Source organism: Hordeum vulgare, chromosome 4H, assembly GCF_904849725.1.
Source record: "Hordeum vulgare subsp. vulgare chromosome 4H, MorexV3_pseudomolecules_assembly, whole genome shotgun sequence".
In the NCBI taxonomy this organism is placed as follows: Eukaryota; Viridiplantae; Streptophyta; class Magnoliopsida; order Poales; family Poaceae; genus Hordeum; species Hordeum vulgare.
In genome coordinates, this window is record NC_058521.1 from 485,839,057 (window position 1) to 485,851,297 (window position 12,241).

General features: G+C 47.2%; 2 protein-coding genes across 2 annotated transcripts; one reads left to right on the forward strand and one right to left on the reverse strand.

Moving 5' to 3' along the window:
• Positions 1–618: 618 nt before the first annotated feature.
• LOC123449075 (josephin-like protein) lies at positions 619–3,204 on the forward strand. Its single transcript, XM_045126160.1, has 2 exons — positions 619–996; positions 2,429–3,204. The coding sequence occupies exons 1-2, from the start codon at positions 853–855 to the stop codon at positions 2,882–2,884; spliced, it is 600 nt and encodes a 199-aa protein (XP_044982095.1). The 5' UTR covers positions 619–852; the 3' UTR covers positions 2,885–3,204.
• Positions 3,205–3,429: 225 nt separating this feature from the next.
• Positions 3,430–7,315, reverse strand: LOC123449074 (sulfoquinovosyl transferase SQD2-like). The gene is made up of 11 exons (XM_045126157.1): positions 6,742–7,315; positions 6,442–6,508; positions 6,268–6,338; positions 5,831–5,948; positions 5,681–5,754; positions 5,535–5,590; positions 5,335–5,418; positions 5,169–5,256; positions 5,002–5,079; positions 4,542–4,598; positions 3,430–4,074 (listed from the first exon to the last, which is right to left on the reverse strand). Exons 1-11 carry the CDS (start codon positions 6,855–6,857, stop codon positions 3,636–3,638), a joined length of 1,248 nt encoding a protein of 415 aa, XP_044982092.1. The 5' UTR covers positions 6,858–7,315; the 3' UTR covers positions 3,430–3,635.
• Between the last annotated feature and the right edge of the window lie 4,926 nt (positions 7,316–12,241).

The window sequence follows — 12,241 nt, forward strand, 5'->3', positions numbered from 1 at the left end:
TGTGATGGCTAAGCATACATCTTATAGTTGATATACATTACAAATAAACCTAGATCTAAGATGAACTTCTCTTGCGCTCTGCGATTCATACCTGGCCAAACGGGCCGGCCCGAACGGCACGGCACGACCCGACCTTAAACGGGCTGGCACGACACGACCCGCCCATGCACAACTACTAATCGGGTCGTGTCGTGTCGGCCCACGTGCTCAGGGTGGTAGTCCAGACACGACAAGAGGCACGTTCAGGCACGCCGGTCCGTTCGGCACGCTGATCCGTTTGAGCAGCTTTTTATATTTTTCGTAAAATATGTCAAAACAAGCGAAAAAGGTAAAAAAAAAATGTAAATTTGATAGAGTATTATGTGGCATAAATTTTGATAGAGTATTATGTGGAATAAAATTTGATGAAATATTATTTAGGATAAAAATGTAAAAAAAAAACTAATCGAATCGTGTTGTGCTGGCCCACGTGTTGAGGATGACAGTCCAGGTGCCTTGCACGGTCCGATTAGCCCTTGCCGGGCCTGGCCCATAGCGTACCTGACCTGCGTGCTTCTGGGCTGGCCCGGATATCCCGGCCCGTTTGGGCATGTATAGTGCGAATCTTCGATCCAATACCCCAAACCATAGTTAGGAACGCGTCACATAGGAACTCCCGGTGGGCGGTGCGAATCCCCTTTCTGTTCGGTTTGTTCAATCGTTCCGTCCACGACGAAAGGCGGCGCCGCAAAAGCCGTGCGTCTGTTTGGTGCGGTCCGGTCCGGTCTGTAATCCGCGCTGCCGTCCGGTCCGGTCTGTAATCCGCGGCGATAAAACCCAATCCCCCGCCGCCCCAGTATCAATCGCGGCAGCATGGAGTCGGGAGGCAGATCAGAAGCAAAGCCAGACGAGGAAGGGCCGGGTCCGGCGGGAAGCAGCGGCGGCGGCAGCAAGGTGTACCACGAGAGGCAGAGGATGCAGTTCTGCCTCCTCCACGCCCTCAACAACCTTATGCAGGTGACCCTCCTCCTCTCTTGCTATTCTTTTCATGATTCTCGAGTGGCTGCACCTGAGAACTTTGCGTAATCCTAAGTTTAGTACTAGTACTAATTGAGTTCAATAAATTAGATTCTGTGTATCTATCTTGCTTTCTTGTTCACCTGATTACTCCGATCTAGGTACATCGGCGGTCAGCACCCGCACCTGCGAACTAACTAGTCAAATTACTCGGCATGAAACTACGGATCGTTGTAGTAGCGGAGCGTTGTGCCCTTGGTGGGCATGTTTTTTTTACTATGTGATTGTGTTCCAACTTGTGTTGTGGTAAGATCAGGACATATTGAAAACATGCAAAGATGTACCTTCTCAGTAAAAAGAGACAACAAATGAGGTCACCATCAATTCTTTGCCCATTCGGCACTGTTCGTTCATTAGGTATGTTGATGATGATAGGTTTATGCGTACGCTTCGCAGCCTACTGTTCCACCGAATACAAATGAAGGCGTTGCTAGTTGTGCGCGTGAATAAATATATTCGTAGCTGATAGAGCTAGAAACAAATCTTTTGGTCTCGGTCAAGTTTCCTGTTGATGTTTAAATTGACGCTGACATGAATTTGGGGAACCAGGCCGTGCACGCTTGCAGCTATGTGAGCGAAAGAGGCCAAGAGGGCACATCAGTAAGAAGTATTTAAGCTACTACCTGATTGGCTTTTATTGCTTTATTTCTCACTATTATAAGATGTTATACTAACTTGTTTTCTGATTCGGATGTATATAGACGCATTTTAGTGTGTTTGTTCATGAGTAGGGCATTTTGGAGACCGAGCTCCATGGAGTCCTTTATTTTGAAAAAATCATAAATTCGTAAATTTCAATTTCAAAAAATTCTGAAAATAAACACACATGTATGCAAGGATGTAAAGTATATGTGTGAAAAATTTCAGGATGAAATACCTTGAATTGCGAGCTGCGCAAAAAAACAAAATCATGGACTTTAAAGATGAACGGTACATATGCTAAAAAGCATCAGATTTGTCTCTTTTGTGTAGCTAACATTTTAATCTATGTCGACCTGAAAATTTGCACATATGTACATTATGTATCTAGGTATATGTGTATTTATTTTCAGAATTTTTAAAAACTGAAAATTTCGAATTTTGATGTTTTCAAATAAAGTCCTCCATGGAGCTTGGTCTCCGTTTGGCATTTTTGGTTTGTTCACTCATTTTTGTCCGTATGTAGTCCATATTGAAATATCTAAAACATCTTACATTTGTGAACGGAGGGAGTAGAAGAGATATGATATTAACTCAATCGTCACCATCAACATATATACAAGTAGCATGATCTCACCATACAGTGCAGAGTCCGTTTCTTTGCTCTGAACCACCTTGTTTAATCTGCGGTTGCCATGTTTTAACTGCCATAACTGTGTTTCGTGTGGTTCAGGAAAAAGAATCTTTCACCCGAGCTGAGCTGGATGGTATTGCTGAAAATCTTGTTCTTAATGGTCCAAACAAGGACAAATGGACTCCTCTATCATTCATATGGAAGCCCCACCACAATGCGTTAACCGGGAACTATGATGTAAATGTTCTTATCGCGGCGGTAGAATCTAGAAAGAAGAAGGTGGTTTGGCATGATCATCGGAAGGGGGCATCTTCGATAGATCTGGATGCTGAAGCGCTGGTGGGTCTGATGATCAATGTACCCGTCAGGAGGTTTAGGGGTCTGTGGACCGGGAGGCATTGGGTGGCAATTCGAAGCATTGATGGCGTCTGGTTTAATTTGGACAGCGATCTTCCGTCGGCCGAGCCATTTCAATGCAAAGAAAGACTAATTGCGTTCCTGGGCAGCGTTCTCAGTCAAGGCGGAGAGCTCATGCTCGTGCTCCAAGACGAATGATTGCGCTGCTTAAGATCTCGAGAGGCTACAGCGAATGGCTTCTCCTCCGTGATTTACCCCTTACCCATGTTTCTGAATTGACAATGAGATCCTTTGCGTCTGCAACTTTCAATCCTTGTGAGAATCATGGCGCGCCTATAGGAATTCAGATACATAGAATGATAGAAGTTTTCCCTTTTCTGAGATTGTGTATGCAGAGCTTAGGAAAGGAGAATTTGTTCTGGCAGTGTATATGCCTTTTTGTCTTTTTGTAACTGAAGTGTATATGCTTGTGGGAAAACTATTTTGTCGATTTGATGTGTACATTACATCTTGAACCATTTGCTCTGAGTTTTATATTTCCTTGTATATTACTCCTGTTGGTCATGTGGTGGTGCTGCTGCTGTTTAAGCCTATCACCGCCTCTAATTTCGATATCTATAACTTTGAAATCTAGTGGGTTAATGCATTGGAAATTTAGAGAGCCCTTGCATCAACCTTATTGAACTGCAAAATTCTCTTACATTTAGAAACAGAGGTAGTAATTAGTAGAAACAAACTAGCACTACGACGGAAATGGCCAATTTCAAAGAACTTTGTAATGTACAGTAACTGCATACAAGCGGCCGGTCAATCATCCGTAACAGTGGACATATGAGTGCAGCTAGCCATACAAGCTCGCAAGCTGCTGCTGGGGTACAATGTACAAATCCTTTGGTTGTATAACAGTAGGCAGGGCAGCAAACGGAGTGCCTGGCCTGATAAACGACGCCTACCCCGTTCTACCCGTCTTCTTCTGCCAGTACAACGTCGCGGTGCGGTAGTGCTCGTTGCGTATCGTCTTCGAGGCCGTTCTCCAGTCGCAGTTCTCCATCTCCTCCCTGGCAGCCCTTCCGACGGACTCCCTGAGGTTCTTCGACGAGAGGAGCTGTTCGATCTTCCTCACGCACTCGTCGAGATCCCCGGGTGTGAAGAGGAAGCTGGTCTTGCCCTCCTTGTCCTTGGGTATTATATCAGGTATGCCTCCAGCACGAGCTGCCACAACCGGTACTCCAGAAGCCATGGACTCCAGCACTACTTGTCCGAGGGTCTCAGACTCTGAAGGCATTGCAAACACGTCCCCACTGGCATACGCTTGCGAGAGCTCCTCGCCTTGGAGCATTCCGGTGAAAACTGCAGGCATGCCTGTGAACATTTTTTCCAGCTCAGCCCTGCCAAGATAAAACAGATGGTGTAAACGCCTCCAGAATTGAAAAGGAAACCCCACGGGGTCAAACAGATGGCCTAGCACAATAAGTTCGTTATCACTTGCTCAGTGCTCATTGCAAACAAAGCATGCTATGTTCTCATTTGGTATTTAAGCATTGTTATTGTTTGTGGACATGTGTTAAATTTACTTACTGGCTGCACTAGCTTACTTGCTTAGTCCAGAAGTATCTTTTTCAGTAGTACTCTGAGTTTCTAACTTACTGAAGAAACAAACCCTCAGGTGAAACAATGTATACAATTAACTCAAAGAAACAGAAAAAAAGGAATACTAATCCGCAACTTGTGACAAGGTTCTCCAAATTATGTTCTTTCAATACCGGATAGTTGCTGATGAACATAAGCACACATGTCATCAGGTTTGTGTCTTCCTGAAAACAGCAAATAGTTAACAGTTGGACAAATGACTCACCTGTATGGTCCATCTCCAACAAAAGCAATTCTTACTCCGGGGAGTTTTTCCATAACTCTGTATTGACAATTCAAATAAGTAAAGCACTAACAACACAGAAAAATGACACTCGTGTAGCAAACACTTACTCTACAGATAGGAAAGGTTTAAGTAGTGCTAACATGAAGTGCTCACTTTGTTACATAAAAAACAAGAGCAGAAGTTATATTCTGAGCACACTTGAAGCTAAAATGCTACATAGGGACAACTGATAAGTTGATCATACAAAAAGAAAATTATAGTATTGCAGTTTTTAACAGCCATAAGCAGCAAAAAAACAGCTACTATACTATGATACCTAAATATCATGGATGCAAAATATACCACATGGCTTTCACTTCTATCCATTTTACTTCCATGTAGTTCAAAATGTCTATATTTCTAATAATGATGGTATATTCTGCGTATGGGAAAAGCTAACCTCTTCAGAAAATCCAAATTCTTTTCACGCCCAAAACGGCCCACATGAATTATCAATGGTTTTTCTGGTTCACCACCGCTGACAGGAGATGAAAAGAAAAATCAGTAAGCATGCGTGTTCTTTTTCTTCAACTCTTTCCTTGTTGAATTTGAAGCAACAGGTGATACCTCAACTTGATCCGCATTTCATGCCTCCAAAATTTAGGATGGAAGCTTTCAGAATCAACGCCCTTGTTCCAAAGCCGTACTCTGTTTGCTGTAGAGGCAAGTGGGTATGGTTAGGATAGACGAAGGGTTGAAATGTGTAAATAGAGATTTATTTTGATTGTTTAACCTGGTACTACTTTAGCAGTTTCAAAGTCCTCGGCAATAGCTACTGAAGGAACTAGAGTAAGATCTGCAGACCTGTGGAGACATTCTTTGAAACAAAATAAGAATGTCAGCACAAACTAAATGAGAAAGACCAGTTTTATTTTATTCTCAGCTTCGAACTTTTGTACAGAACATAAATAGAAGTGATGACAATGGGCTTACTTATAAGACCCCATGTGGGCCCAAGTAACCAATTTAAATTGTAACCTGGTAAGTACCTGGAAGACGTTACAAGAAATCAATTCCAAAGTGCAAATCTCTCAACAACCCTGAACCAGCTGACACCTAGCAGTGGAAAAGAAACTCACGCTGGAAGATGTGTGTGATAAGACATCACCATTGGAACTGAAATCATCTTTGCAATAGCAAGGGCACCAAAAACCTGAAATCATGATATGTGGTAATAAGAAACAACAGGGCATAAGGCAATAGATGCATATTGAGTTTTTGACAGTTACCATAACACCAGGTGAGGTAGCATGGATTATGTCTGGCTTGAACTTTGACACCGCAGAAAATATTCTGGGGCTCAATGCCAACGAGAGTGGAACATTTTGGTACAATGGACATGGAAAGCTGAAAATGAGGTGTTTAGGCAACCTATGTACATGCAAGATGAACAAGTTTTCCACAAACTGAACTCTGACGACATTCCAAATTTAGAAAGTTGACTGGGAAAAATACTTCAAAACAAATATAGCATCCATTTCACGATATATCTAGCAAGTGTTGTAATCAGCATGGCAGTTGATTACAGGACACTCCTCTGCAAATGTTTCATCATATTTCCTGCGTTCTGTGCTTTGAGCAAAGTAGTTGTTGGAATCGCTTGGCATTTCTCGAGTGGACTGATCGATGAGGTAGAGGGCGACGATAGTTTGTGTTGGATGATTACCTCCACGAGCCAATGACCTTTGCTCCATGGAACTCCTCGGGAGCTCCTTTGTGCGTGGTCACGACCAAGACCTGAACCGAATAAGCAGGCGTCAATTCCGAGGTAGGACAACGATCTTGAAAACAGTACAAGTCAAGTCAAGCAGCGACAAGGTCGGTAACAAGGATTGGATACCTCATCGCCCATCTCTCGCAGATGCTTGATGAAGTTCTGGAACCGGTTCTTGTACCCGGAGATGTAACTGCGAGACAGCAACAAGGAAAAGGCATTGACTCGGGAGTTCGTCGGCAGATCAAAGACGCGACAAATTCAACAAATCATGCATCCAGCGGGCCAATTGTGCACGGCGGCGTGCAGAGCGCCTCGATCTGATCTGATCCAATCTAGCACACTATAATCCGGCCAGCGCCTTGTGCGCCAACACTTGTGGTGGGAGGAGGAGGGAGGAGGGGGAGGAGGGAGGAGGAGACTGACGCGAAGGGCGAAGGCTCGACGAATAGAGCAATGCGATGCGGCCTGGAGCTCCACTCGGTGTCCGCGTCCTCCACCTGCAGGAGCAGCGGCGCCGCCATCTCCGGAGCCTGCCCCATCCCGCTGCTCTGCTGACCCGCACCAGCGCAGCCGACCCCCCAGCTCAGCGCGCGGCCGCCGCTCGAATTATACTCCGCTGCCGGGCCGCCGTGGCGTGCACAACTCCCGGCCGTGCCGTGGCCCCTATCCTTCCTCCAAGCCCGGCCTCCGCCCCCCGCCTCGCCTTGGCGCCCACGCTGCGAGGCGGCGACGCGTGGAAGCAGCAGCGCCTTCAGGGACACGCGTGCCGCCGGCGCGACCGGCACCGAGGCGCGAGGCGTCGACGGGACGCCGCTGCCGGGGGCGGGCGACGACGTTGTGGACTGGGTGGGCGGGTGGGTGGATGGGGTGAGCCTCGGTGAGCGGAGGTCGTACAACGGACTGGCCTAGACGGGGGGATGGAATCGAATCGGGTTCGTTCTCCCCCGCGGTGCGGCGTGGTGGACTGACGAGACAAGACGAGACGACTTGTTGGCTTGGCTCGAGGTGTGTTTGTATGGCTTCGCTAATCGTAATCGGGGAGAGAATAATTGCCGAGGCCGTCTGAGGCATATGCCTTGCCTCTCCCTGCAGCCCGGTGCGTGCGACAGAGACCGCCGGGTTTTGCTTCGTGCCGTTGCGTCGCGTTGGTGCCTGGTGCTGTTGGTAGTCAAACCAGGAGCTAAAAATCTGAAGAAACGTGAAATGGATCGGAGCCCCGTCCCGTCTGCCAAGGCAGCCAGCACGGGGAGATGGAATGGGGAATGATTGAGGTTCTCCAACTCCAATGCTGACGAGCGACGACAGCGGCCAGGTGCGAATACGATTTGTCCAGCCTTGCTCTGCCCCCCGCTGCCAGCGGTCCTGCATGTCCCCGATGCCTGCGCCACGCATGCGTGCGTCCCGCATGTTGTGTTTTTTCTATTCTCGTCGTGTCGCATATCGTGTACTCCCTTCATCACATTTTAAAACACATGCATGTGTATCTAGATCGTTAATTTGATTTGTATAAAATATATTATTTAACATAAAAATTATGTTATTAAAAAATAGAATACCTAAAGTTTTTGATTTTTTTTATATTTTTTATTAAATTGATTAAATTAACGACCTAGATACATGTACCGAACTTGTAAAGTAAGCCGGAGGGAGTACAACTGTATAAATAGAACTCTAGCTTTCCTAAATAATAATAATAAAACTCTAGTTTGAGATGGGCTTCCAGGTGCGTAATTCCTACCTCTTCATTTGTCGGAGAAACGTTGCATGGGAAATATAAAAAAATCCTACGCACACGAAGACCTATTATGGTGATATCCATCTACGAGAGGAGATTTGAATCTACGTATCCATGTAGATCGCACAGCAGGAAGCGTTTAAGAAACGTGATTGATGTAGTGAAACGTCCTCACGTCTCTCGATCCGCCCCACGAACCGTCTCATGAACCGTCCCACGATCCGTTCCGATCTATTGCCGAACTGACGGCACCTCCGCGTTCAGCACATGTACAGCTCAACGATGATTTCGGCCTTCTTGATCCAGCAAGCAAGACGGAGAAGTAGATGAGTTCTCCGGCAGCGTGACGGCGCTCCGGTGGTGGTGATGATCTACTCCTGCAGGGCTCCGCCCGAGCTTCGCAGAAATACGATCTAGAAGAAGAACTATGGTGTCTAGATCTGAGCTGCGCGTAGCAAAAGTTATCTCAAATCAGCCCTAAATCACCACTATACATAGGAGGGAGGAGGAGGAGGCTTGCCTTGAGGACAAAGTCCCCAAGGGTGCGCTGGCCAGGAAGGGAGTAGGATTCTACTCCAATCCTACTCAAAATAGGATTGGAAAGTGGAGTCCTTGTCTTCCTTCCCACCTCCCCCTTTTTTTCTTTGGTTTTCTTCTTATGGCGCCAAGGCCCTCTTGGGCTGTCCCACGAGCCCACTAAGGGCTGGTGCGCCATCCCTAGGGCCATTGGGCTTCCCCGGGTGGGTTGCCCCCCTCCCAGTGAACTTCCGGAACCCATTCGTCACTCCATTACATTTCCGGTAATGCCCGAAAACCTTTCGGTAACCAAATGAAGTCATTCTATATATCAATCTTCGTTTCCGGACCATTTCGGAAACCCTCGTGACGTCCGTGATCTCATCTGAAACTCCAAACAACATTCGGTAACCACACATATAACTCAACTATACTAAAACATCGTCGAACCTTAAGTGTGCACACCCTGCGGGTTCGAGAACTATGTAGACATGCCCCGAGGTACTCCTCGGTCAATATCCAATAGCGGGACCTGGATGCCCATATTCGATCCTACATATTTTCCGAAGATCTTATCGATTGAACCTCGGTGTCAAGGATTCATATAATCCCGTATGTCATTCCCTTTGTCCTTCGGTATGTCACTTGCCCGAGATTCGATCGTCGGTATCCGCATACCTATTTCAATCTCGTTACCGGCAAGTCTCTTTACTCGTTCTGTAATACAAGATCCCGTGACTTACACTTAGTCACGTTGCTTGCAAGGCTTGTGTGTGATGTTGTATTACCAAGTGGGCCCCGAGATACCTCTCTGTCACATGGAGTGACAAATCCCGGTCTTGATCCATACTAACTCAGCGGACACCTTCGGAGATACCTGTAGAGCACCTTTATAGTCACCCAGTTACGTTGCGACGTTTGATACAGACAAGGTATTCCTCCGGTGCCAATGAGTTATATGATCTCATGGTCATAGGAATAAATACTTGACACGCAAAAAACAATAGCAATAAAATGACACGATCAATATGCTATGTTCATAGTTTGGGTCTTGTCCATCACATGATTCTCCTAATGATGTGATCTCGTTATCAAGTGACAACACTTGTCTATGGTTAGGAAACCTTGACCATCTTTGATCAACGAGCTAGTCAACTAGAGGCTTACTAGTGACAGTGTTTTGTCTATGTATCCACACATGTATTTGAGTTTCCAATCAATACAATTATAGCATGGATAATAAACGATTATCATGAACAAAGAAATATAATAATAACTAATTTATTATTGCCTCTAGGGCGTATTTCCAACATCATTTGCTATTATAAGACGTTTGATACGTCCATTTTGCATCATGCTTTCATGTTGATATTTATTGCTTTTTGGGCTGTTATATTACTTGTGGTACCATATTTATGCCTTTTCTCTCTTATTTTGTAAGGTTTATTTGAAGAGGGAGAATTTAGGCAGCTGGAATTCTGGACTGGAAAAGGAGCAAATCCTAGTCCACTATTCCGCACATCTCCAAATGCCCTGAAAAGTTACGTGGATTTTTTTTGGATTATATAAAAAATACTGGGCGAAAGAACTACTGGAGGGGGGCCACCAGGGCCCCACAAGCCCTGCCACCGCCACCACCCCCTGGTGGCAGGGTGGGGGCTTGTGGGCTCCCTGACGGCCCACTAGCCCCCCTCTTTTGCTATATGAAGCGTCCTGGTCCAGAAAAAATCAATGGGGAGCTTTTTCGTGGTTTCGCCGCCGCCACGAGGCAGAAATTGAGCAGATCCAATCTAGAGCTCCGACAGGACGATCCTGCAGGGGAAACTTCCCTCCCGGAGGGGGGAATCGTCGCCATCGTCATCACCAACACTCCTCTCGTCGGAGGGGAGGCATCTTCATCAGCACCATCTCCTCTCCAATCCCTAGTTCATCTCTTGTAACCAATCTTCGTCTCGCGACTCCGATTGGTACTTGTAAGGTTGCTAGTAGTGTTGATTACTCTTTGTAGTTGATGCTAGTTGGATTACTTGGTGGAAGAGTTTATGTTCAGATCCTTGATGCTATTCATTACACCTCTGATCATGATTATGATTATGCTTTGTGAGTAGTTACTTTTGTTCCTGAGGACATGGGATAAGTCATGCTGATAATAGTCATGTGAATTTGATATTCGTTCGGTATTTTGATATGATGTATGTTGTTTTTCCTCTAGTGGTGTTATGTGAACGTCTACTACATAACACTTCACTATATTTGGGCCTAGAGGAAGGCATTGGTAAGTAGTAAGTAGATGATGGGTTGCTGGAGTGACAGAAGCTTAAACCCCCAGTCTATGCGTTGTTGTCTATGACATGTACGGCAGGCCTATGACCCTACCCTAGGACTATGACCCCATCATTAGTCCCCGAATGGATTGGGGTTGAAACGCCGAAGCGGTGCTTGAGGTTCAGATCCGACTGGACTAGGTTCGGCTTGGGCGTTGCTTGACTCTATCCATTTTATCTTTCCTGACCAGCGATCCGAGTGGAAGTGCTTGCGAAACAGACTGTCGGGGAACCGAGTGCTTCTGCGGCATCTTTTGACGCGACCGGTCAACTGACAGCAGCGGATTTTCCGGGATCTCAAATTTTGGGTTCCGCACGCTCAGCGGGGATGACGCGAGCGCGCTCGAGTAGCGCCTGACGCCTCAATTCTCGCACCTTCAACTCCTCCACTGATATCGCCGCGGCCAGTGACCCAGTCGGCGCTCTATTTAACTCTGGGCGGCGAGGCTCCTCCGTTACGCTCGCCGAATCTTTCGCTCCCGCCTGCTCCGTCCTCCTCGCCACCCCCTGCGCTCCTATGCTCCTTCCTTCTCCTCCCTCTCGAGGGTTCGCCGTCGCCTCCATGACCAAGGGTCAGACCGGCAAGATGGAGGCGAGGAAGAAGAAGAACAAGGCGGCGGCGCCTGCTCAACGGCGGCAGCGGCCGCTGCCGGCGGGGTGGATCCTAGGAGACTTCCTCCCCTCCACGGTGACGGAGGGGGACCTGTTGGAGCTGGTGGAGCACGGAATGCTCGTGCATAAGTCCTGGGGACTGCCGACGGACGACGAGGTCGAGCCAGCGCCTCGGGAGGGGGAGCGCGTCCTCCTCCTCAGCCATGTTCACAGAGGTTTTTCTTTGCCCCCACATCCCTTCTTTAAAGGCATCATGAATCACTTAGGGGCCCAACTTCACCACTTTCCTCCGAATGCCATCGCCCATCTTTCTGCCTTTGTTGTTTTGTGCGAGTGCTTCATCGGTTGTCCTCCCCATTGGGGTTTGTTCAAACACATCTTCTCCGCCCAATCCCAGACTATCAAACGACTTAGCCAGTCGGATGATAAGAGTCACCTCCTCCAGCTCTGCAGAGGTTTAGGATTTCAGAAGAAGAGTCGGAGTAGCTATCCTGCTCTCCGGTTGAGTGAGTCGGTTAGGAACTGGCAGTCGACGTGGTTCTACTGCCAGGACATCGCCTGTCCGAATGCGTCGACTGGGCTGCCTCCTTTTAGTCTAGACCGGCCCACCCCACCTAAGCAGCTCGCGCTCTCGAAGGCCGAGAAGAACGACATCCAGCCTTTGGTTGAGGCACTCGTGGATGTCGTCAGGAGGGGGGGTCACCGGTATAGACCTGCTGGAAGTCTTCCTTGGTTG